This window comes from Platalea leucorodia (assembly GCF_965183815.1).
Source record: "Platalea leucorodia genome assembly, chromosome: 5".
In the NCBI taxonomy this organism is placed as follows: Eukaryota; Metazoa; Chordata; class Aves; order Pelecaniformes; family Threskiornithidae; genus Platalea; species Platalea leucorodia.
The window spans coordinates 44623003-44650670 of NC_138827.1; the positions used below are offsets into that span (position 1 = coordinate 44623003).

The 27668-nt window shown below is 37.9% G+C and overlaps 1 protein-coding gene across 2 annotated transcripts in view; it reads right to left on the minus strand.

Moving 5' to 3' along the window:
* Nucleotides 1-27668, minus strand: part of VAV3 (vav guanine nucleotide exchange factor 3) — a 180291-nt gene that overhangs the window by 57474 nt on the left and 95149 nt on the right. Inside the window, exons 16-19 of one of the 2 annotated variants that reach the window (XM_082311703.1) lie at nt 17759-17860; nt 15047-15144; nt 6203-6225; nt 3058-3103 (exon numbers count right to left, since the gene is read on the minus strand). In XM_082311703.1, the coding sequence (XP_082167829.1) occupies nt 3058-3103; nt 6203-6225; nt 15047-15144; nt 17759-17860 (269 nt within the window). Of the gene's footprint in view, nt 1-3057; nt 3104-6202; nt 6226-15043; nt 15145-17758; nt 17861-27668 lie in introns of both variants that reach the window. The other variant, XM_082311702.1, reaches the window with a different exon arrangement.

The following is a 27668-nucleotide window of genomic DNA, read 5'->3' on the forward strand; positions in this document are numbered from 1 at the left end:
ATACCGCACAGCATAAAGAAAAGACAAAGTCATATTTTCTTTTGCTTTCCAATTTGTTCTTCACTTGTACAGTTTCTGCACACATTTCTTTTTGTACAGTTTCTGCATATATTTCTTTTCTCATGACTGTTTCATTTCCCAGGAATTTCTCTGCCTCATCATCCATTAATCACTTTTCCTTCTACCCCTCCTCCTTCTTCAGCACAAAACAAATCTCAAGGAGGAAATTGCCACTGTCAAAACTTTTAACCAAACTTCAAAGAAAAACAAATTAAACAGTCATGAACAACTTATTGCTTTTAGGGTACTTCAGCTAGATAGGTTCCTCCATCAACGAGCTTTACTAGCAGAAGAGAGAGTTTAACCCAGTATCCTCACACTGTTTTGTTTAGACCATCCTTATACTCACAGTACTTTTCATCAAACTTAAATGATTTTTTCATTCAGGGCTAAGCTGTATCAGTAAAAGCTGAATTTGGCTCTAACAAGCATAAAAAGAGAAGCACCACGCATCAACTTGACTATGTTATGCCTCCCGCATTCATTATTCTTTACTAAAATAGCCAAAGACAGACGACAGAAAGAGACAAGACAGAACATGATGTTGAAAACTTTGTGCTAAAATACTTGCAGCCCAAAATAATTGTATTTACTGCTGATATCAAACTCCATCAATATTTAGACACTGCAGATGCCTGTTATTGACTCACAGCAAATGCCTCCTTTCCTAAACTAGTACCCATGTTTCAGCACCATAACATGCAACACAGGTAGCGGCAGCATATTAAACCTCCCAAAGACAAACCAGTCTGGGCATTGAACTTTTTTTTTTTTTTTTTTTTTTTTTTTTTTTTTTAAGACGACAGGACATTAAGATTTGAATGTTATCTCTGACTTTGACTACTTCTCTCAGCAAAAAGAGCACCAGGGCGTTAGGATTTCCAGAGATTTATATGTCAGTGTTCTTGAAAAGCTCTTAGGATCAATGCAGTAATGTATGCTTGAAATAAGTGATCTCTTACAAGTACTGCTCTCTGGATAGCATCTTCTGTCTCTCAAGGCAATGTGCAATCTGATGAGCAATATTACTTAGAATATGCAGAAGAGATGCCAAGAGTTTACCAAAGACATTCATGTCTTTGAAAGTTATCTCCCCAAAGTTACAGCAGGATGCAGAATGCATATGCTGACAAAATGCAAATAAAACAAGCTCACTTCGTTTGAAAACTGACAAAGTATACATACGGAGCACATTAGTATGTAATATCTTTTTGATTATCATTTATGTATTTTTTTAAAAAAATATAATGTCAGAAGCAATTCTGCAAGACAGTCTTCTGCAGCAATAAAGGGACCTGAACATAATGCAGATGTTCTGCATTTCCACTGGCTTTCAAAAATATAGCAGGGACCAAGAACTTTACTCAATAAGACTACCCCAACAACTCGAAGAACTGTTCTGTGTAGGTAAATGGGGGGGGGGGGGGGGGGGCGCGGAACCATATCTTAGGCATTGGTTTCATACAGCTTTTAAACATGTATTTAATTCAATGACTCTGGTGATTTGAATAGTACTTAGTCTTCAATAAAAACTAATTTTAAAGTATACTTGTATAAAAGATCATGTAAATACTTCTATCAGGCTTCAACAGCAAGTAAAACCACCAGTATACTCCAAAGGTTCTCAAAGCTAAATTACTTAACCTTTAAGGAGTCTACATGAGACAGCTATGTTTAAAGATATCGACCTATAAGGACTATTCTGGAAGTACCCATTACACTTCACTGCAACATATACCACTGAATGGGAAGAACTCAAACAGTCCCACTTGGAAAGTATTATTATCTTCTTCTGCATGATTTAATTGATATTCTTGATGTTTCCCCCTGTGACTGTATTAATTTTCAGAGTTACAGGGTGCTCATTTTTTTCTTTTTTCTTTAATGACTTCAGTCAACAACACACAGAACAATTTAGGAGTTATCATGAAGCAATTCTTTTTGCTAGAGGGAACAAAGTGACGATACGTGTTCCAAAACAAGTCAAAGTTACTGAGTAAGAAAGGTGTGGTCTGCTTCAGCTAGTTACAACATTTAGACTTTCAGAGCCAAGGCAGCTGCAATGCTAGTGGCACAACCAGCATTCCTACTTTTTGAAAAGTGCTTAGCTTTGCCAGGCTATAATGTGGCCTATAGAGTTGCCATCCTGTTTAATGTTTGACTCCAACTATTCTCAGGTGTCCAAAACTAGAAATATTTAATAATCCACAGCTTAGTTTTATTCCAAATAATATCTGCATAACAAATCTCCAGTAATTAAACTATACAAGAAACATAAAGGACAGAAATGTAATTACTGTAAAAAATGACACTAAAAATATCACACAGTTACACTGAAAACCATTGAGTATTTTATACAGACATATAATGGGTCTCCAGAGGAAATGTTCACCCACTCGAGTACACAGTCTATAAGCAAGCATTTACTTTCTTAAGGGCTGCTGCTGCCATGATTCCAAAAAAGTGTCTACTATAAACTAATGGGAAGAATAAAATCACTTCGAAATTCTACATAAAACTGCAACTGGTTTATGCCTTTTAGAAGAGCAACTCATATTCAATACACCTAAGCACTGAGCACCACTACAGTTAAGAGAGTTGAGAATACCCACAACTTTGCAGATCAGAACGCAAGCTTTATAAGCAACTGTCTGCTTTTCATCACTTGGTTATTTCTTTTAAAACTGCAGAGTACAGTAGGGTGGGTCATGTTAACCAAAAGCCCAGAGGCATTTTGTTGTTCAGGTGGAACTGAAGCACTGCTTAAAAAAACAAGGGGGAAAAAAAAAAAAAAAAAAATCAGAGTTCAATCAGCTGACCTTATCTTTGAAATCACAAACACAGCAATCACTTTAGACCTTCACAACTTTAGCAATAAAGAAAGTTCTCAACATTGCATGCATTACAATAACTTTCATAATGCAACTTGATAAAGTGTGTTACAGCTTTCTCGCTCTTTTTATTTAATGTTTAACTATTAAAAGTCATGACACAAACCTGGGTCCACGTGTCTAGAATTTCTTCTAATTCCATTCGTTCGTTTCTGCATAGCAAAAATACAAATCAAGGATATGAATAAACATGTTTTCATGTAGGCACACTGCACTCCTGTCATTCCCACAATCTACTAGGCAAAGCTGGTTTTCTTAAGTTATTTCCCCCAACCACCACCACAATTATCTTATCTTGTAGCAAGATCATACTTTGAAAAATAGTCTTAGTAATGTAGACAGTTTTTTCATGTATCTCATTTTTTCTGACACCAGGCTGAAAAGATTCTTAATCCGTAGGTTTATTCATACATCAACGTCTTTTGATACCAAGAACAAATTTATTTTTTAATCATTTATGAATCGGATGGTGGAAAAATATGCAGTTTGGCATTATCTGCCCCAGATAATTTCCACAAACACAAAAGTATCAAAGCTGCTTGCATTGCTCTAATAAGGTAGAAACTTTCACTATTCACTATTCCTATTTTGTACTTAAGGTAGTTAGAATTTCCTATGCAATTCTTAATTTCCTCATTTTCTGGGCAAGTACTTAAATATACTTAGTAACTTGCCTCCCTCTTTCTTTTAAATTTGGATGAACCAGAGCTGTGAGAAATCAGAAACTCTCTGACAAGACTGAGACTTTTTTTTTTTTAATGTATTTTATACTCCAAGACACTTAATATGGATCCCTGAAAATTTCAATGTGAAATAACGCATATCTGTCAACTACTGATCTGCTTTTGCAAACTTGTTTTAACTGGTAGCTTGCATGAAGGTTCATGCATTTATTTATTTTTTAATCAAACCAAGCAGAGAAAAGCCTGTTGCATAACAAAGGGAACAATTAGGTTGCTCCAATTCACTTGCAGTTGATATAAGCTGATGCAGGACACACACAGAGGCAAGCCAGAAAGCAGTAACCTGAGGCACAACCAAATTACTAAGCCCTGTAGCAAGCTGACAAAATGAAAAGCTTGGTTTAAAAACAGCTTTCAAACTCTTGAGTCTTTGGACATACTCTCTCTGTACCCCACAACTCTAATTAAAGAAATGATGCAAGTTTTGTTTCATCTGCAGTGGAAAGAAAAAAAAAGTTTAAAACTACTGCTACAATGAAGGTAATATTACTGAATAACAGCAAAAGGCTCAATTATATCCTAGTTATTTTTTTAAATGGAGGCTGTATTGCTGATAAGGACTGATGCAGAGTGGTGAGTAACTGCAGATTTGCACAAGAGAGGGAAAGGGGCAGGAGCGGGAAAAGCAAGCACGAAGGAAGATACAGAAATGTTTATCTGAAATGAACACAAAAATACAATAATTCTGTGACAACATGAGTCATATACACCAAAGGACTGGATGGAAAACAATTTTAAGGAAATAATTCTTGAGCTGTATGAAAACATGCTCAATACTCTTAAATACATTGCAGTACCAGTAGATTTTATTACATTACTGGTATGAAATCTAAATCCATGTTTTCCAAAATGACAGATCCTCATCCTCTAGTTTCCTTCTGCACAGACAGAATTAAAGGAGGCACTTAAACAAGAGTTTTGGTAAAAATGAAAGCAATCCTGACATTCTGATCAACTCAATAGTCAACAGCAAATCAATAGCTCCAGAAAGGAAGCCATTTATTCCTCACAAAAAAAGATTTATGAATCAAGATAAGGGGTGAGAAGCTGAGGAGCAGAAGGGATCAGATATAACCAGTATACATATTTTCTTCATCCAGCCACAGTATGTTCACCACAGTTAGCTTTACTGAGTCTGGCGACCTCGTCCACAAGGTAAGCGATCCGTTTATGGCTCCCCAGCACTGCCCGTCAGCTGCAGTACTGGGAGACTATTAGGAAATGGATCATGCTGTAGTTTCCCTATTTTAGAGTGCCCTCCCTTAGCAGGTATTCCTAGGCAGAGACATGAAAAGCCGGGCAGCGTGCGGCAGGAGGCATAGCTGAGGGAGCGGTGAGGAGAGCGGGCCGGTGGCAGTACCTGGGGCACAGGCACGGCCGATGGCAGCGCAGCCCCCTCCTCAGGAGGAGCCCCCCCCCCCCCCCCGAGCCACCTCGCCCTTCCCCTGCCAGGCCCCCGGGAAGCCGGTGCCTGCAGCTGCGGCCTGCGCCTGCCTGAGGGCCACAGCCAAAGAGCTCGCCAGAGCATGGCCTCACCCCTGTCTGGGGTCACAGCCACACCAGAACAGCTCAAACATCAGAGAGCATGGACGTGGTCAGCCCTGCGCACAACTACCCCCTGCACCAGTCACGTCAGCAATAACATCCCTCCGATTTCATTACCTGTTTTAGTAATAGCACCAAACATACGCATGCTTATGGAGAGAAATAACATACACGCTCATACGTTGCTCACAACCAGCGTGTCATTTAAGCAGCTAAACTACCATAAACTTCTGATCTAAAATAGATGCTAGAAACCACAATACTGTATCATGAGTGCTGCCTCTCTCTTAATAATAACCCAGGGTAGCTTGGAGCCTTCTTGGGCTGACAGCAAGGTACACTATGTGTACCACAGTAGCTCCTCTGTACAGGGCCCATTTTACCATTCTCCCCAGATTATATGAACTCCATCACCACTGGATAGCTCTGCAACTAAAGCCTTTTTACATTAAGAGGCAAACACTGCCCTGCCGATCCTTCATCACGCAGCAGTCTGACGTGGCAGAGATTGGTACACTAGCATGTTACTCCAGCAGGACTCACTAGCATTAAAAAAAAAAAAAGAAAAAAAAAAAGAAAAAAAAAAAAAGAAAAAAAGAGATTACTTTTAACTCTACTGCCAGATTTGGTCCAGGAACAGTAAGAATCTAGACATCAGTTGTGAAGCAATATATGTTTTTTACCTGTAACTTAAAAAAAAACACATCTCCACCGCTTCCAGTGCTCTCGGCATTAAGCCATATCAACTGAAAATTGACTCCCGCTTTGAACAGAATACATTTATATTCAATTATGAATACCTTGTTCCTTAGACAACTTCTATTTTCCACCACTCTAGAGAAATCTGTTGTTAAACGCAGAAGAAAAGCATACCTGCTCCAACAGCACATGCACAAAGTAAATAAGGAGCTCCTATATCACTGACAAAACAAACATCACATGCAAAGGAAAACAAATCCTTACCTCATGCTTCAGGTTCCCGTGTTCTGAAACATAAGTAAAAATGGGCATTATTGGCGATTGTATATCGTACGCGTTTTATATCGCAATCTCAGCCTGTGCTGTGTCGCATTACAGAAAACACCGCTGCCTTCTTTCGCTACCTGAAACCTGCAGCTGCCCCAGCAGCCCGGGGCTGCGCCAGGTCCTGTTGTGCAAACCCTGCCGCGCTCTCCTCCCCGCTCATTGGTCCTGCCGGGCAGCGCCGAGCCAGCCGCGACAGGCCCCCGCCGCGCCTCACGCTACGCTGCCCAACAGCGAGCGGCATGGCAGCCTGCTCCGCTGGACCGCACAAACTTCTAGAACATTTCAAAAATACTTTATAAACGTTGACTCGGAATTCAAAAGCTGCAGTTCTTCACTGCGAGTCGAGTTTACACCTTTTCTTGTCTCTGCCTTTTCATAGCATGCCAACGTATATCAAGATAAGATGTACGCTTTTAGCTTCAAAATTTTCTGTATTTCGTGTCTGTAAGTTCAATTCAGCATTGCATCAGTATACCACAGACTCCGAAGCCATTGGTGTTTTATTTGCCTCTTTTGCTATGAATTTTCTTGAACTATTTAAAAATGAGGAAAATGAAGTCCTGTGGGTGATCAGAAGGACCGCATCAAGACAGTAACACTTTTACACACACACACCACCGCACATCCCAAACGACACAAAAAGGGGTATTTTTTTTACATTTTTCTTTGAGTGTCTGATGTGATAACAGGTATTTGGGTGTACTCTAGATTTTGCTTCGGTGCCTTATCGAAGCGCACACAGCTGTATTTACCTGCGTGCACTCTCTAGCACTGCACACGCTGTTGAGGGACGGCACAAACTGCACAGGCCTGGTCTGTACTTCATCACATTTGAAAACTTTTACTGTAATATTTTGTAAACAGTAAGCCATCCTCACAGTAAATCAACTAAAAAGCTTTAACTGCAAGTCGATTTTGTTCTGCTAAAAAAAAAAAATTCCATTATATAGTAAAGCGTGGGGAAAAAAATCTTTGGCTTTCTAGCATTTTATGCAAAGATGATAAGGCATGCCGAGACCAAACACGCCAGCTGAGGCCTCTGGGCCGGGCCGGGGAGGCACAGCCTGTTTACGACTGGCAGAGCTCTCTTCTCACGTACGCTTTCAGGCACTGTTTCCTCGCATACAGTGCACCAAAGACTCATCATCATGTCATCCACAGAAAACACTTACGATTATAACCTTTCCAAAAGTATTAATTTGCATTTGTACAGTGAGCAGAGAGAAGAAAAATAAGCCCGCCCCAAAGGAGGAGATGCAGGTAGACTATGGAGGTTTTCTAAGGAGCCTGAGGGAATTAGTTGTTTAAGTGCTGCTGAAATTCAATATAATTTTGGTATTTACTTTTGCAATTTGACAGGCCTTTCAGAATTTTTGCCAAAATCTGAATAAAATCAGCTTTTTTGAACGTTTCATCTCAGCATTATAAATGATTTCAAATGAAGTCATTTAGGTAAGCACTTGCAGAGGGGGCCAAAACGTCAAATCCAGACTTACAGGGCTTTTTTTGTTTGGTTGGTTTGGTTTGTTGTTTTTTTGTTTGGTTGGTTGGTTTTGGGGTTTTTTGGGTTTTTTGGGTTTTGTTTTTTTTTTTTTTTAAATGGCCTATATTTAGTTCTGCAGATCACTTATCAAAAAAGTGAAATGGAAATGTCATTCTATCCTCCAATGGGAATGAATGAATCTGATTTTTAATGGTTGCTGTTGGATATTATTTTTACCTCTAGGAAATAGCCCAAACCCAAGTAGACAAATGAGTTCCATTTGGTGATTGCAGCATCCCAACACTTTTCATAATAAATAATTAAGAAACTCATTGATCAACTTTCAGTAATTGGATGCAAGAAATCACTACACAGGAAGGTAATAAATACTCCTGATAATTTGCATAAAATAAATTTCATGAAAAGGGAGGTGGGGGGATTGCATCAAAAAGAAAGCCCAAAACTTTGCCAACACTGATGGACCAAAATGTCATTTGTGACTTGACTATTAACACTTCAGGAAAAGAAAAATATCCAGTAACTGTATTTCCACATAAAAGCCTATTAAAAAAAAAAAAAAAAGATTTATGCTTGTCTTGTTATTTCATTACAGTTTAAATATTCCTGTATTTCAGAATATTCTGTATTGAATTATGTGAATTGCTTCCTCATGAGAGAGCTGCTTTTTCCAAATGTTACACAAGTACAAGAGCAAAAAAAACCACTCCTTTCTATTTATTGCTATTTTTAGAAAAAAATGGGGAAAATATCTGATATCCACCAGCAGATATTTTACACATGACAATTTTAATCCAGGTTCCTGCTCATCGCCAATGTGCCAATGAAATCATTAAGTGAGTGAGTTGTCAGTTCTGACAGCAAGCTACTTTTACTGCCATAGTTCAGCACAATTTTTAGGTTTTTTGTTTATTCACTGAGGCCATGATACCATTGCGTCACGTTTTGATAATTATATTTTACTACAAAAGCAACAGGAGCACCAGCTGGCCTCAATAAGTGAGGGAGCACAGGTCGGAAAATGGGAATAAGCTGCTCCTCAGGGGTGCAACAGAGCAGCTGGATTTACATGCTAACTAAATGGAGAGTAAATAAAAAGGATATGTAGTAAACTACTCACCTTCCTATTTCAAAAGAAAATTCAAAATATTTAAAATGCAGGAACTATAAAGTAAGCCACTTTGAAGGAGCTGCGGGACTACCTGCTCTTTTCCAGTCATTTAGCCAGTCATTGCATAATCAGAAAAGCAAATCGTGACCTAGAAGTACCATAGTGTAGGACTCTGCACAAAATATCAAGCCCCCTAAGCGACTTTTGTTCAGGTTGAGCAAGGATGGTTAGTTAAACAATACAGCTCAACCTCTGTTGTAGTTAAATAAAAAGTGGCGTAACTCCAATGAACATTCTGGGATTTGAGCATTTACTTGTCAATGCTGTTGACATGGCACATTTGGAGGAGAGCCAGCAATTTTGCAACTACTGATCAAGCCAGCAAAAAGGTAAACAGAGAAACCTGCTGGTTTCTTTTTAGATGTCAAAATACATGCTTTTTATGAATAATCTCTAATGTACTGTAGCAAGCAATTATTACATAAATAGCATGGACTATATTATTGGGCATACACGTTACCACATGAAAGCAACGCTAAACTTAACCCATTCATATGGTAACATTTTCTTTCAATTTCATCACACAGTTGAAGAAACTCCTTTTCTACCTAAGGAAATGTAGTACTTTTTCAAATGGAATTATCTGCAGGAGAAAGGAATCATGCCTAAGTTAACTAAAAATTACTATAAAAATGCCCAGTTAATGTTTTTCTAATCCATTTATGCCCTGATGAGAGATGCTTCTAACATTCCCTGGGAACAGCGATATAAAGAAGAAAATTTCGTGGGTTTGGCACCATATTTAAAATATTCAAAACATTTTCAGATTCTAGAACCGTTATTGGAGGCTCATCTAATTGAAATATTCAATAGTCTGTGGAACCAGCAAACATTTGCCTGAGAATACTTAATTCAATATAATTGGATGGACTTGGAAAAATTCCAGTCTGGCAATAGAAATGGGTTGTTAATTCTGCTGTTTTAGACTAGGAAACAGACTGGAGTTCCGCAGTATGTTCTGGGCAGAGTGATACTGCAGAAATTGCAAGGGCAACAGAACAACCTGTACAATGAAAGTGGGAATAACGAGGGAGACAACTTCTCCCTTTGACTACTAAAGGTGTGTCTCACTCATGCTCGCTTACCAAAGGTCCCACTCTTAACCATTCCCAAATATAAACCCTTCCAACCTGTGGGAGGGCATCACCAGATAAGTAAAATTGTCCTGTGCCTTGAAATAAGGCATAGGAGTGCAGTTGAGAAGGTGGAAGAGGTAGAAAGAGAAGAGAGACCTCCACATCAGCCACTGGAGAAAAGAGCAACACATATGTCCTTATAAATGGCCCTGTCAGAGAAATATGTGCATCCATTTTGTAATCCTTGTGTTTAAGGATTTTGTAAGGCCTTGTGTTTAAGACTGCACAATCAGACTTGAAGGAGTTCATCAGAACATTAGCAAAAAAGAGGGGGCATGGAGGATTTCAAGTCACAGAAAAATTAAGTGATAGGGCATAAAAGTAAAATATATGAAAATGCAGAGGACTACTTGAGCATATACAGGGCAGCATTTCAGGAGAAAAAAAGTTAAATCAATTATGACAGAAATGAGCACAGAAAACTTCAACCAGCACTGCCAATTTATGGCAACAAGGGCAGGAACAATAAAGGGGGGGGGCCTAAATGCAGACATTTTGTTCTATTTATTAATTCAACTGATTAGCTCTGCATCTTTTAGTATTACAACTTCTACAGTCTGTTGAACTGGCCTTCTTTGAAGCAAAACATCTGAAGAGCTAGCATATGTTTGTGTATAAGGCATGGCATGACAACACGGCAATTTATCTTCCGATTTTGTCAATGTTTCTCATAACTGTATCATCTAAATCTGACACTTACTAAATTTGTCATTCTAAAGGTTTCACCTGTCTTTGGATGTCTGTCTTTTGAATTTTCACAAACTGTGACTTGGAATGCAATACAAAAAGATTTAATCCACTCAGGGAGGTTCTAAGCATCATTTCAAAAAGGCTAGCAAAAACTCTGCTCAGTAGTGTAAAAAGAAAACAAAATCTTAAACTGTACAAAACCAGAAAATGCTGAGGGAAATTCAAATGGCTTTAAGAAACCTAATGGTATATTCATTGCAGTGTTTTGAATTCTGATCACCTCTTTTCAAACAGACCTCCAGAAATAGAAGAGGTCTACAGAATGGGAAAGAAAATTATTTGAGGCATACAAAAAGTTCCACTTATGAAGAGATAGTAAAAAAAATAAGACTATTCAGTTCAGAGACTATACTAATAAGAGGTCATGAGAAGTTATAAAATACTTTATCATATAGAAGCAGTCAGTCAAGACTTCCACTGAGTCTTCTCACAAAAACCCATAAAGTCACAACGTTAACAAAAAAACCCCACAATGTTAAATTAAAAAGGTAAAAAGGTCAAACATAACCAGGATAAGATATGAAACCTACAAAAAAACCAACAAAAACCAAAGCCAAACAAAAACTTTACAAAAGTCACTGCTCCAAAACTTCTGAAATGCAGTTAGATATTTCTATCAACAAAAATAGGGAAGCTATGCAAAAGCATTAACAAGATGTAAAAACTCTTAGAAGACTAATAAAATTAAAAGAAAATTTAACAGGATTAAGAAAGTAGCATCATTCCTGGGCATTGTCTACCACACAGAGGATTTGCACTTCCCTGTGAAGGATCTGGAATCAACCACTGGCAGAATGACAAAACACCAGATTAAACAGACCACACATATATCATGGGATACATATATATTCCACGTCTGTGGCCATAACTAATACCACATGACTAGGGAATAATAATGTCCAGTTTTCTAAAAGGATGATTGTGTTTCATGTCCATTATACCTTGTGAAAAAGGCTGTGATAATCCCCTGGAAACAAAAGAAATACGTAGCGATACAATAAACGTTCCAGGCATTTTGCTACTATCTAAGCATTCCAGCTATGCTCCACAATTTCTTATCTAATAGCACTCTCAGGCCACCTTTGCTCATTTCCCACAGGAGCAGCAAATGACGCCACTAGAAAAATTAAATTTATCGTAAATTAACTTCTCTAAAGATTTCAAAAGGAAAAGCTTCAAAATTAAAACTATGTTAGAATTTTGGGCATGTAAGAACATACTTTTCCACAAAATGCAGTGAAAATGTTGAATTTTACATGATATCTTTGTGTCTGCATTCCTTTAATAACATTTCATAACTTAGCAGGCATGGCAGACAACTTATGGGAGACCTCATATCTCAGCGTAGCTCTGGAAAAGTGAAAAAACGTAGCTCCAGAATATCATTCACACTCAAGTTGCACAAACCAGTATTTAAAAGTCTGAATTGTCCCATCCCTTTCTGGACTATATAGGGAAGCAGGAACTGGTAAAGCCTTTCCTTACTCTCTGCACATTATGAATGGGCAGCACTGCTCAATCAACACTTCTTTCTTTAAAAAGGCAAATAAAGAGTAAAAATGGAAAACAGTAGAGAAAAATCTCAAGATTTCCCTTCCTACTCATTGGCCAAAGTCCCTCATCAGGTGGAGAGAGGACACATTTTCAGCAAAGCGGGCAAACCCATTTAACCTTTCCATACTCATCCATTCATAGAGCAAGGGGCAGTATGGCAAGAACCGCAGTTAAGAGTTTGCTTTGGCAGCTATGATCTACTCTCAGAACAGGCTGTAAGGAAGCCACAGCCTAGCACCTCCTGTCATTCTGCCTCATGAGCAGGTGGAAGATACACAACTCTGCTAGCTTGTACTAGAGCTACAGCAATCTGGGAGCCTTTGCATAGAAGAAAAATAGACTGAAAAGAAAAAGAGAAGTTTGAAGGGAAGACAGAGAGCAGAACACCTGGATGTAAGCTAAACACTTAACACAAAACAGTATCTTAACAAGCCAGTTGCTTCCAGCTTCACTAAGAAAGACTCAGTACAGCATCATTTTACAAAAATCAGGGCAATGATTTAAAGTAAAATCCAAAATAACATTCTGCTCCTTTGAAGTTGTAAAATGATAATTTATTCCACTTACAAAGAAGCAGAAATGTGATGTTTTTCTTTATTTTGTTCCCCCTAGCATTACTTAAGTATATATGCAGGAAAACCGCAAGAGATCAGACCTTATTTTATCTAGGCATTTACGGTCATTCTTACTGACACAGGTTGCACCATATGTGTCCACAGATCTTTACAGAGGAATAGAAAGACAAGCTCCTGCCTCCTGGGGTGCCAGCTATCCAATTAAAATAAAAACTACAAAAGTGATTAAAACAGAAGGTGCAAAAGAAAGAAAAAAGTAGAAGTAGGGGTGGTTTATACCACAGAAGATAGCTCTCTTGTGAAGAACAGTATGTGTTCGGTTTTCCACTCAATTTAAATGTAATTGCTTTAAAATATTCCATTTTTAATATAATTTTAAATATTTCTTTTCTTTAGAATATCTGTACGACGTCCTATAGAGAAAATTGTATTCCAAAAACAATTTCAATGAAAAATACTGTGATTGCTTATATCATTTTCAGATCTACAAAAAATTATTTTTAAAAAGTCCAGACTTGGAGGATAGCATGGAAGATCTCCAATACAGGAAAGCAACTGAGAAAATAAAGTTCGCTGACTGCAGCAGAAGTCAGTATCTGCCATCCTGATGACTTCATGAAAGAATGAAGCAGACAAATAGCACAGTGAGCCAAAAGCCAAGTAGAAGTCAGGAAGTAACACAAACAGGGACAAAGACAGAAACAAGCTTATACAATTTTGAAAGGAACAAAAAGCTAGAACCAAAATCTTGAAGCAGCAGCTCAGTGAAGCGCAGCAGATGAAGTCATGATGTAATTCAAGCACTGGGAGAGAGATTCTCTCTGCAACAGCATTTTGCAAAGACTGTAGATAGTAACATCAAAAAGAAAATAACGCAATGGTGAAGGCTGCAGTAGTTTATGGGAGATAATGCGAGACATGAGAATCTTCACAAACTATTATGAAATAATTCTGGAAAGGAAAGTACAGGTTTTAGAGAAGTGAGAAGGACAATTAATTAGAAACTTCCCCAACATATACAACTACACTTTCCAGAAATCATGCATTCCAATGGCTTTTCTCTTTCAAACACATTCAAACAACAGGAATTCAAACGTATTAATGGGGAGGGAAATTCAGGGGCAGGGGTGTGGGTGGGTGGGTGTGGGTGTGTTTGTTTGTTTGTCAGTTGTCCCCCCCATCAGCACCAAATCATCTCTAGAAAGAAGAAAGAATAGTTAAGGACCTGGACAGAGGGAAGAGTCAAAAATGGCCCTACAGTTATGTGACTAGGTGCCTGAAGTGTAACAAACTCACTGCCACCAATTGAATAGGTATAGGAAAGGGAAGGGGGGCAAATGATCAGAGCTAACATTTGGCATTAGCAGTGGGAAATCCAGAAGATGACAGAGAGAGAATTAGAGATACAATACTGAGCAGAAAGAGAAGAGGTCAAATTTGGTGTCATCTGAGGGAGACCAAATAGTAGCTGAAGTCAAAAGAGTCCTTAAGGTCCCAAAGAGCAGAAAAAGAACAGGGGAAGTGCAAAGTGACAATGGCCAGGGAAGAAACTCACAGAGTACAGCAATCGATTAAAAGAGGAAAAAAATGGTCCTTAGATGTGGGAAGTAGAGAGCCATCAATCACCTTTTTGTGAATATTGTGAGTGGACAGAAACCATGGAAACCAAAGAGATGAAAGAGGAAGCTGAGGCAACACAAACAAACAGCTTTAGGAGCTGAGAGGAAAATATGAAAATTGACATAGACATAAAGGGAGAACCACATGGATGATAGATGATACGCCGTACAGTAGGTGTTACATATGAGCAGTCTACGATTAAAACGAGAGCAATTCCTTGTTGTATATGACATTGACGAAGAAATTGGGTTTTATCTATAACATTTCTCTCCTGCTTTCAAACATTTCAATTTAGTAGCAATAAAAAGCCCTATGAATTCTAAATGCAATTCTAATTGTGCTTATAAATGGTAGTTTCACAAGTATGTATGTTACAATAAACACAAATTAGAGGTAAATTAAACCTTAATTATATCTAGCAAGTTTTATGTCCTAATTAAAAATGGTATTCTAACAATAAAAATGACTTACCACCTGAATTAGCTCTGCCACAATTGTCTAATCTTCCTAAACATTCTTTGTGTGCTCCAGCTCCACACTTGGAACATAAATAGCCTTGATAAAATGTTCCCCTGTAAAATAAAATTAGGTAGTGATACATTAGAGGTGATAAATTCCACCCATAAAGGAAATAAGAGACATGGCAGAAGGTATTAGAAGTCATTCGCTGTTCTGCATGATAGTCCTTAAAGGCTCGAAAAAAAGTGACAACTGACAAGCACCTCATCTGCTTTTCATCACTACTAGCCATTTAAAAATCCCACCCAGATAGTTCTTCTGGACTACTAGTAGAGTAACAATCTCCATTTCAATTTAGCTCAAAGCAACTTTGGCACAGTACACTTGAAATTGTACCATTATGTATCTATCCTACTATAGATCTACACTTCGTTTCATATCAATAGGAATTTGCTTAGACACCATGAAGAATAAGATCCATTTCAAGAGAGTTGTAAGTGTGAATATACATTTAAGCATTACGGAGTTTATAGGCTATACTGCAAATATTCTTGACTTTAAATTTGTAAATTTAAAAAAAAAAATAGATAGATATCCAGGTACACTTCAGTTAATATTCAGAGCTGCTAAATAAGGAGTCACTTTCCTTACTCTAAATGTTCTCCGATTCCCCTTAATGAATTGGAATCTGAAATTGAGTTTGAGGAAACTGATTTATTTTCAGATTTGTGCATTGCTCTTCTCTTAGGTATGATTCACTGAATGGCTAACAGGGAAACAGTTTTTTGCACATACCTCTGAGCAATTATATGAGTTCCATCTACTGATGTATTTGCTTACTCTTTACACTAGACTTGTCTGTTTCCAAGATTATCCTGACCAGTTTGGGGTGATTATGCATCCTAGTCTAATGTGACACCTTCAGCATCAAAGGAAAATCAGGTGTCTCGTATGGAATACAGGACTGAACAAGATAAACCTGAATTAAATGTACAGCAACTGTTATTTACCACAGCAATTTCTAGACTGTTAGTGATGAAATATATTTTTAATTAAATTCAGAAGCTTAGTATTTTTAAGTATCGGGATACACAAAATTAAAGACAAATAAGTTTAAAGTATAAAAATATTTTAATGCAGTCTTCCATTTTTATTTTTTTCCTTATTGCTACACAGGAATGCAAGATTCTCTAGACAAAAGTACAGGACATAACATTATCCTTCACTACAGATGCTTCTAAGACTAAGATTTTATCACCTCTTAAAGATTAGGCACTAAGGGTCAGATATTTTTTTTTTCAGGTATTTACACGTTAGCTTATGTTTGAAGCTTAAAATGACAATCCATTTTAAAAAGCGATTTAGGCACTTTATGAGGCTAAGTCCAGTAGGCTTTCAATACAACTTAGATATCCAGGGACATGTCTATACACCACAAGGTAGCACTTGGGGATACCCAAGCTATCTTCAAGCAAACCGGCAATGCCTATGTACAGCAATGCAGCAGCATGCAGGCTGTCCCCTGAAAGCAAGACAGACGTTTCTCAGCAACAGCAGTTACTGCAGTAACAGAGAGACAATGACTCAACTACAGTACTTCAAATTCAGAAATTAGCCCTGCCATCTCTGAGTTCAGGATGTCTGCACCGTTCTTCATAGTCACTTAAACCTTATTGCATTGAGAAAAAAAAAAAAATCATTAAAAAAAAATTCTCTGAAAATCCAGGTCAGTCTAACTGTTCAGGAAAAAGGTAACTCAAGGAAAAAATACCTGACAGGCAGGAACATATCTGAGGTTATTTTATTCCATGCCTGTGCTTAACAAAAGCACTACCCATACTTTAAATGCCCTTTCGAGAACGCTGTGGCTCCATTTTTTGGAACGTTAACAATATGCAACATGAGCACCTGAAATGGCCAAAGTTTACAAACTTTTGCATCTACAACTTATGCTATGGAATTTAGGTTGAACACATACCTCTATATCATTGGACATTCCGTATTTACAAAAAAAAAAAAAAAAAAACGGTAGCTCCTAAAAGATAGCTCAAATAATGAATGAGAAACTACAGATGTGCAAGCATGTGTGTGTTTCAGAGGAAAGAGGCAGAAACCATGGAATTTCTTAGCTGAAGTTAGCCTTACAAATCCTTGTTCATGAAAGCATCAGTTGTCTGCTAGCATTTCTTAGCTTGGCAACATCTATCTTCTATTTGTCTACATATCTCTGGTTCAGAAATGCCTGGTAATGCCTCACAGTTATTCTCTGTCTCACAAAGCAATCTCCCCATATCAAACATTTATGAGCATCACCATCATCTGATTTTCTGAAAAAAACATTCCATCTGTTCTTGTGACGGGTGGTCTACAGCAACAGGAACCATGGAACAGCCATGGCAGTCAAAACTGTACCAAACGGTTGTCATTTACTCTTACATAAGAATTCCTGTATTAAATAAAGTAATTCTCATAAAAGAACCATGATAAAACAGCCTTCTGATAAATGAGGAGCATCTTGAGGTTTTGAGCTTTTAACAGCACTCCTGCTAATATTTGGAAATTTGATTATAAAAACTTGCTAATACAATGAGAAATACTACGTATTACTTCATGGCTTGTCTGTCTTGGACAGGTAACCAGCTAGCCGTTTATTTCCACGTACTCCTTTGACTCGGATATTTCACCGGGGGGGGGAACAGGGACACACATGACACTTAAAAATCTTACCTCAGAAGCATCTGACAGACTTTGCAAGATGTCACACGACTGAAGGTATGCATTTTGAACTCGTGAAAGCTTGTATCCGCATAGTCTGGCCGTATGTTTGACCTAAAAAAAATTTAAAAATCTGCTTTAAACCGATGAAGTCTAGAACATAATGCAGCATTCACAGCAGCAAATCTGAATCCATGGACAACTGGTTTTATTTACACTTTAATGTTTTTCACTGAGGTGAACCAGAAATAAGGACTTTACCACACACCTTGAAACGAAATCTGAATTATGATATTATGCAGACCTGGTCCTTAAAATACACCCTGTAACTACCTTAGCTGTCACAGTAACTAATAAACTATACATCAAAATAAACATCATCTAGGTTTTTTTCCTGTTCAAATAACTAGGATCATTTTATGGACCTAAAGAATGCTCACTTTTTCATTCTCAAATATTTTGTTATGTGGATGTACAAGGAAGAGCAGCTCACACTGAGAACCACCACATCTGAAAACATGAGCAGCAGATTTGGGACAATTAGGTCACAATTATGCAGTGATACACTGGACAACATGAGCAATTTCAAAAGCAATTAGAAAATATTTACTGGGTTTTGGCTAGTCTTTCTTAAATGGGTTGCCCAATGCCTACAGCTGTTGCTACACAGAATTTAACAAACAAAATAGAAGATCACTATTCACACTGCTAAGATACCGACACACTATTGGCAGACTTATTTCCAAAGATTAAATTTATGTACACTGGTCCATTACCGTACATGTGTTTTGTTTATCCTCCCTTTTAAAAGCAGGAGTATCATTTTAAAATGACCCATTCATCATTCTGTTGCACCGGTGACTGTTTGCAGGTTTATTTAAATTTTATTAAGTAATCCATTCAATTTTTTTCTGTCACCATCCCATTTCCAAGACTGGGAGGGAAGAACAGGAATTTTCAATTGATTTATCTCTTTTATTTTTTTGCTCAAGAACATCCCCAAACTAGCTTAACACTGTCAAAACCAGTAACACTGAAATGCTAGGTGCACAATTTAATATTAAGCTAGACTGTATCAGACAAGAAAAAAATATCTATAGTAAGGATTAATGTATTTTTCAATATTATTTATATTGGAATGCTTAGGATTCCATAAATTTCTGGTATTTTTCTAGCAAAAACATAGGAATGCATGAGGCATAGGAATTAAAATAGGAAAAAAATCCTGAGGGTAAGAATGCAAGAATCTACAATGCTCAAAGGAAAGACCAGAAGCTTTTCCGACACACAAAATTACAAATTCGTGCGTTAAAGTTGGAGATACTTATTAGACAAGTTTCATTTTTATGTATTATAAATAACTTCTAGACTAAAACATAGACCAGCCACGAATTGCAATGAAACATAAGTACAGGTAGCCATGCAAGCATCAATCTCTCCAGGACTGAATGAAAAGGCTTATGAAAAAAACATTCAAAGAATCTGTTTAAGTACTTAGTGTCAGAAAGGTCAGTCTTCTAATCTGCCTGCTGAAAATGAACGTGCTGAAAATGAAACTGTACTCAAAAAGCAAATGGGATTTTACTTATATGCTTGAGAATAACCTTACACTCAGTACTGTTTTAACTAGCTCACTAGTGTGTCTCTTTCTGCTATGATACACAAGATGTCAATCCCACAACTCCTGCTAACTAAAACGGGCATGGATACTACCCATTCACAGCAAGAAGCTACAGGTATCAGGATAAAATTAATCTCTAAGAAGTAAAGAACTTTTTAAACCAGGAGAACAATGTATTATTTTGGGGCTGCTAACTCTGCAGAGCAAGGCCTGTATTTCACAACATGTTTGCCAATGGGCTGCTAAAACCACTTAGGCTACACAGTTAACTATGGACAATCCTGAAAACTCCCCAGAACAAGTTACAGTACTTACACTCCCAAAAAAAGCTGCTTTTTGTTGACCATTTGCTTCAGACCAGGATAGCTTGCAAAACCATGTCAAAAACATCAGCCTAATGTGCAGAGACTCATCAGATTTGAAAGCGTATCAAATTAATCCTAACAAGCCAACCATTTTTCAAGAACAAACCAAAGAAAAAACTCCATTCATTTAATTAGAGCAGGATCAATCTTCAAAAATAATAAGCATAGTGGATGAAAAGAAAAAAAAAACGACAACCTTATACAGACAGTTGTTTAACACAAGCATATGACTATGTAACGTCCTTCCGTATGTAAGAATTCTCTTCCATTCTTCTCTCGGGCTAACTTCCACAAAGATTGAAATACATGAACTACTCAAAATATACCTCCTATTAACAGAACAAAGATGATACACCATGTTCATTCTTCTTTATATTAAAAGTAATATTTGAGGTTTTTTATACTTTATAAAGCCATTCAGTTTCACTTTACAGTCCTTAACAGAAAAAGTTACTCTTGAAAGGAAAAAAAGCATAGTGCTAAAATGGCAAAGAATGAAGCTGTTGCCTCACAGAAGAGCTGTCACAAGGTCCTCCGCCTTCTTTCAACATACACTGTTTCACTGCACCTATGGGCTAAACTATTGGATTATAATGTCCTAAACAAGACGGAAGATTTATCCAGATAAACAGACTTACAACTTCGGCTCTCTACTGTATGCTAAAATTTGGATACATTTGTCCTACTTGCGTAAGTAGAGGAATACAAAACTGCAAACATATGACACAATACAAACTTTGGAATATAACGCAAACTTTGGTTTATCTTGTCCACTATTACCTACAGAAGAACCTAGTTTGGTTCCAAGTACTACTCAGTTCTTAAGGATCATAAAAATGTATCATAAAGAGTGAATCCCTGAGTTTCTTTAAACCCCACCAGGTTTTAGTTTAGTGATTTTAAGACTAACAATTATTTGTTCTGCTTTCAGCTGGGATAGAGTTAATTTTCTTCCTAGTAGCTGGTATAGGGCTGTGTTTTGGGTTTAGGATGAGAATGATGTTGATAACACCCTGATGTTTTAGTTGTTGCTAAGTAGTGCTTACACCAGTCAAGGACGTTTCAGCTTCCCATGTTCTGCCCGGTGCACAAGAAGCTGTGGGGGGCACAGCCAGGGCAGCTGACCCAGCCTGGCCCAAGGGCTGTGCCATACCGTATGGCGTCATGCCCAGCATATAAAGCTGGGAGAACAAGAAGAAAGGGGGGGGGGACATTCAGCGTGATGGCGTTTGTCTTCCCAAGTAACGATTACACATGAAGGAGCCCTGCTTTCCTGGAGATGGCTGAACACCTGCCTGCCGATGGGAAGTGGTGAATGAATTCCTTGTTTTGCTTTGCTTGCGTGCATGGCTTTTGCTTTACCTATTAAAATGTCCTTATCTCAACCCACGAGTTTTCTCACATCTATTCTTTCAATTCTCTCCCTCATCCCACTGTGGGGGAGTGAGCGAGTGGCTAAGTGGTACCGAGTTGCTGGCTGGGGTTAAAGCACGACATTACTGGAAGGGACTACAGCCTCAGCATATTACAGAGGATCCTGTGCAGAAAGAGCAGGAATCAACAAGGGAAGAAACCTAACCTGCTGCTCAGTCTTTCTTTTTGCGCAGATTTAGAAGATACTTCCAAGCAGTTGTCTCAAAATGAACAAAGCTATTGCACTCACTGAGAAGAGCAACATTCAAGTTTTCCTTTGTCTCTTCCTTTCTGTTTCTAATGATTCATCCTAAATGTCTCAGATTTGAGGTCAAACAGGAATGGGAAAATGGCATGTGTTTTATTTCAGTTTATGCATCAGCAAAATATATTCTCAAATTTGAGAGTCCGTCACATTTCAGGAAGATCAGGATTATACCCATTATCTCATGATTCTCTTCATAAAGAAACAGCCTACTAAAAATGTTAATATTTAGATACATTGTTATCAGTTGATTCATGTTAGACAAGAAGGCATCACTGCTCAAAAAAAAGCATTCGCATTTATGCAAAAGCAAAGCTTCCTGTCACCGATATTCTGAGTAAGGCAGTAGAAAAGAACAGTGCAAAATAAGAAATAATATGCTTACTCTGAAGACCGAGTACTCTAAAGTGAAGCACAATGTAGAAAGATAATTAACGATACAACAAAAAACAGAAAAAACTACAGCAAAAAATAAAAATATAATGTGTATTATCTACTGTAAATGTAGAGGTGGAATAAGGAAAGCTTTGTAGAAAAATATATATTGTAGTGCTAACCATGGACAGAAGAACTCTCGCACATTCCAGTACCTGATCAGTCATGCTGCATTATGGCAAATCCAGTTCTGCAGTCACATTACACATCACATCAGACAAGTCTTAGATAATCTGAGATGATGCACTGTAGCAGTACATATCAAGTAGAAAGTCTTTTAATGTAAAGTCTGAAACTTGATGAATCTAGGGGTTTGATATTTTAGTTTTCCATATATTGTTTTTCAACAAATCAAAAATAATGCAAAAATAACCCAACTCAATACCACACGGAAGTTTCCAACTAGAGATTAAGCACAACTCATCCGTGACCGCCCAAGCCCAAATACCACAAGGACCATAGGAAATTTTTTCCACAAAACCTTTCACACTGAATAGCATATACTATTTTTTGAGTTTTTAAATACAGTAAATAAAGCTGATAACTTCAACAGAAAAACAGCAGTCACAGCACAGCACACAACTTTTCATAGTCATGTCCAACCATAAAGAAGCTCTTCTAGTTACAGCATTCAAGCAAGCCCTACAGTGATACCCTGAGAACCCAGGCCAGAGATGCCACAACACAGTAAAGAGAACATTTCATCCTTCTTAAATCTCCTTTTCCCTTCTACTTCCAAACCTGTGGGCATGTTCCAAGACACAGAAAAAACTGAATATTATGTCAATATTAATTCTAAGCTTAATACTAAGAATACTTAATACTAAGAGGACTTCTTGCCAGGGGAAGGAAGAAAAAAAAAAAAAAAAAAAAGAACCCACACATGACACATGATTGTTACAAAAATTCAAATTCCAACATATTGAAGCAATTTCTGTGGCTAGCATTAGGAAAATCTAACTTAGGACTGGACTTAAACAGGGTTCCTTCGTCATCAGAGTGGAACAGTCACCAGTCAAACCCTCTCACAGGTTCCTCAGTCCTCCTTCCACGACAACGTCTACCATGGGGGGCCCCAGGCTCATCGCAAATGAAATGTTTTATCCACCTCTGCTATCAAACAATCTTGATGAGCGGACAGAGCAGGAAGTCACCCCTATACCAGGAATACTCAATCTGAGGTAAACAATGACAGAGAACACGTTCCTTGTTTTATGGTACAACTCTGTCTCTTATTTTTACAAGCAATGTGGGGAGTCAGAAGTAGTTTCCCTTCCTCTCTTCTACTTTTTCCCGAGGCTGCTTTAACTCCTACACTCTAGCAGAGACAAAATGTCAGGATACAGAAACAGAGTGAATCTGTAATTAGGAAATCTTTTCCAATTCTCTCCCCAATTCAGCAGCAGGGTCTTTTTAAGGGACAACCACGAGTGCCCTCTCCTGCATAGTGCTGGATCCCCATAACCAGGTTTACTCCAGTCACTACAGCAATGTCCTTGGGCTGCCCCTGAGCCTTTTGAGTAAAGCTTTCTCTTTCCAAGTTACTTGCAGAATATTAGTCCCACTGGGACCAATTCACTGCTACACCACCAACCCAGAGACCTACAGTTGCTTGTCTCGCTAGTCTCCTCCGTCATACGGACACACAATTCTTGCCTCTGCATCAGCCATCGGAGCCACCGTTCAAGGAGCAGAATGACTATCTTCTTCAGTCAATCCTGCATCTCTGAACAGATCTTTTGTCTGTAAAGTTTGCAGAGTTCAGTGTTGAAAAGTTATCCAGGTATCTTATTTGATTGCCCTCAATATCATCAGACTTCGGAGCACTCCATTTTTCCCGAACTTGTGCATATGAAATATTCCCCTTTTAAAAATACTTCTCCACATCTGCAGTGCCACTTCTTTCTATTGACTCTTACTTCTCAGAAGAGTAAATTGATCATAGGCCAACTCTGTACCTTCAGCCACCAACATAATGCAACGCCTTTATAAATGGTGTCAGAAAGTGTCACATTCTCAACAGCCCTCCACAAGCTTTTGCAGTCAGAATTCATTCTAGTTATAATCTTCACCTAGATAATGGCACAGCTGACCACAGAGTAATGCTATAGATAGCCCAAAATTATCTTGTCAGACAAGACATCTAGGCACCTGTTCCTATGCCTACAGAATAAGGAATAAATTCTCTCTGCTATTCTACCCCAAAATACCAAAATAACTGTGCATATGAATAAAATGAAACAGATTAAGCTACAGTTTTCTAACACTTTCCTATAGCGGTTGGGATAACAGTTCAAAAACTTAAAGTAATTCTTAACCCTCAAGACACAAACATGTCACAATCAAAACACTAATACTTAAGTCAAAATAAAGCAATGAACCTTGGCAATCTTGCCGTATCCGACAATGTAAGTTCTACATCTCATTTTACAAAACTGAACTTTGACCATCTTGAGTCTAAAGTGTTTCCAAGATGCATACTGCAATAAAAAGCGTACGTCATCAATATCAAGCAGCTTAGATGGGATTTGTTACTGTCATTTCCTTACTTAATCAAAACCATGTTCTGATTAGAAAACATTAAGATCAGAATGTGTCTGAATAGCAACAGCATATAACAGGCATTTGGCTACCCTATAGCAACAATCTAATTTTTTATCAGCATTCTTACATTCATGTTTCCCACATGAAAAACTATACAGAGTACCTTTCACAACAGGTTGGACTAAGCAAATGAACTGTAATCCCTTCAGTGGGCTAGGCACAAATATGCTTTCTTTTACTGCCAGTTTAAACTTCCTCTACACAGTTAATGCTTACAAAACAAAATGCACCAGGAGAACTACTACACTTTCAGCCCCAAAACTCTATCTTATCTCTCTACTAAATACGTAATTACTACAGATAATGTGTCCCAAGAGAATAAATAAAAGGCTAAGAGATAGTTTACTATAGCTCCTTCCTTCTATTTTCCCACGTGGAAAATAAGCACATTAAAATCCCAGTCTTCATTTCCAGAAAGGCCGTATTTCCAAAGATATAAACGATGAAAAAAAATCCTTATTTCACAAATTTTAACATACTTAGTATACCTTCCCTTGGATGTTTTGCCCTTCAGATGTTTCAGTATTAGCCTTACAGACAGTAAGAACTATTGTCTCAAGTTTGTTTTGCATGGACATATTACTGAAAGCCTACTGGCTGCCAACAAATCCAATAAAAATATAATAAAGGGATAAAAGAAAGTATTCTGTTGATCAGATTAATTAAATTCTTATAGCAAGTTTAAATTTTAAATAGGAAATTAATGAAATGCAAACAACACTGCCTCTACTGACAAAGAGCACACAAAAGAGAAGAGGTGGTATTATAAAAATGTCAAGAGTAGAAGCAACTAGAAGCTACAGTCTTTGGCTCCTGGCTATGGGTGTCAATCTCATAGCACAGCACTAGCAACAAGAAGGTATCCAGCAGTAGAGAGCACTGGAAGTCTACCATCTTGTGGCTTCATATTCTGCAAGGAGTTAAAGGAAGGAGACTTCAGAACACAGCCCAAAGAAAAATTCTCCTCTTTTATTCTAAATCTATTTACTATTACTATTTAACGCTACCAATTAGAAACTGTAGTTTAAACAACCTGCCTGCAACATCCACTGCTGTTCTCCGCTAGTGACTAGTTCTTCTGTTTTTCTTGCTGTGTTTTGAGGGCCGTTTCTTCTTCAAAGCTTCCTTCACAGCTTTTCAATACTAGCTTGACTTCAGCAATTAAGACCTGTACAGATCCGCCCCACTCCCTGGGTCAAGGCCACTGAGAAGGTGTTGCTTACACCCATTATAAACATTTCCATTTATATTGAAAACTTGCTTCTGTGGAGTACTTAATTAACAACTCAACTTCTCCTTCCCAGACTTCAAGAATTTTTAAACTAAATTTATTTTTTCTTAAACTGGAAGGAAAAATGTAGGGGGGGGGGGGGGGGGGAACAACTGAAAAAAGCTTGATATTCCTCAGATACATGCACATCAATTTTCCAGCACAGAAAGCACATACAGGCTTAATTGCAGGAATCGCAGCACATACAGGAAAATAAAGAACAAATACATCACACAGAGAAACGTAAAAGTAACCCTTTGCAAAGGGATCAAGAAAGCTCCTTTCAAAAGTGATTTAGCTGCAAAACAAGACAGGGTATCAACAAGAGCAGGTTCTGACCTAGACATTGTCCAGTAGGTCAGTTCTTCCCTTAAATACAGAGAAAGCAAAGGTATTGTAAGCACTGGCTGAATCGAGACATTCTTCTCAGGGGACTGATGATAAACCTCACGGGTATCATTTAAGCCCAGAGATGTTCCTCCAGATTGTCATAACTCAGTGGGACTGTCAACTTGGATAGAAGAGGAACCTTCTCTTCCCCCAGCAGCAATCCCACCAGCATTTTTTTTCTGAGTGACCTGGAACAGCAGCAAGTGTCCAGATATTGCTGCTCTTGGGTTGGGAACAGGCTGTCCAGCAGAGTCACAGGTTCTGCATAACAGTACAGTGAGACAGCTACCCTTTCTTTGGGGCTGACATTCCCCCAAAAGGAAAAAACATGCTAGGAACTTCTAATGATACTTCTTACTTTTGGTTTTCACTCATTTTTGCAGAAATGCTATTTATGTCAGGTTTTGAAGATCTTCTCCATATCAATCTCTTCAAGAAATGCAATCATGTCACAAGAAATTACGCAGGGTTCGATTGTGTGTAGATGTTTGCAAAATATTCTGTAATTTTAAAAGTGAATTATATTTGAAACTGAGTAGCCATTTCGCTTGATTAAAATTTGGCTTTAGAGAATAGTTAATGTATGTATGCCCACCTGTGAGCCCAGAGGCATAAAAAATAAGCAGATGCATGAAGTATCAGATAAGGAGCCTGCAGTGAATTGCAACTGTTTTAAGTATTAAAAGAAGAAATACTACAGGGAGCTCAGATAAAACTCAATACCTTGAACTCTCCTCAACTCTCAACCCAAAGTTAGACCTTTGCATTTGAGAGCTGTTATTATTCTGCACTCCGTGTTATGCTTATAATAATTTAAAATGCTCCATACAGAACTGTTCAGAATTATGGACACCCTGAGCACGAACTGCTGAAGAACATTTTAAATTGTATGTGACATGAAATCTGATGCTGTATTCATGCAGTATAGCCTATAAAGAAAATGGCACAGGTTAACACTTGAGGACACTGAAAATTTTCATTCCAGCTTTACTTATTGTACTAATATTTGACATCACTGCAGAAAAAAGTATTTCTAAGTTATTAATTGCTAACAGAAATTGTTTATTAAGACATCCTAAGTTAGAATTCCTGTTTTGTGCCAAATTGACCTCCTTTCAAAATTTTAAGCACCTTAGAAGTTAACCATGACAACTGGTACTAAGCATCTAAGAAAATTTGGGAAAATTTAACTAGTCAATAAAACATAGCTAACATTTGTCACATATTCAAATGTTCTAAGTAATAACATGGACAGCAGAAGTTAAGAAACAGAAAACCATACATGTTACTGTCAAACAAGACAAAAAGCTTTCAGCCAAACCTCATATGAGGAATTTCATGCAAAGTTGGTCGCAGGAGATGTTCAGCCTCACTCCCTGCTCTGATATGCAGCAGGCTTCCCTTAGAATCCTGTTCCCCACAAACAGCAAAACCAGCCTTACACTTGCACTATCCTTTCTTTCCAGGCGAAACATTTTGGCTCTGAGTAAGTATCACCATTTCAACCGATCGCTTCATACAATATGCTGTCATCTAATAGAAAGGCATTTGTGTAATAC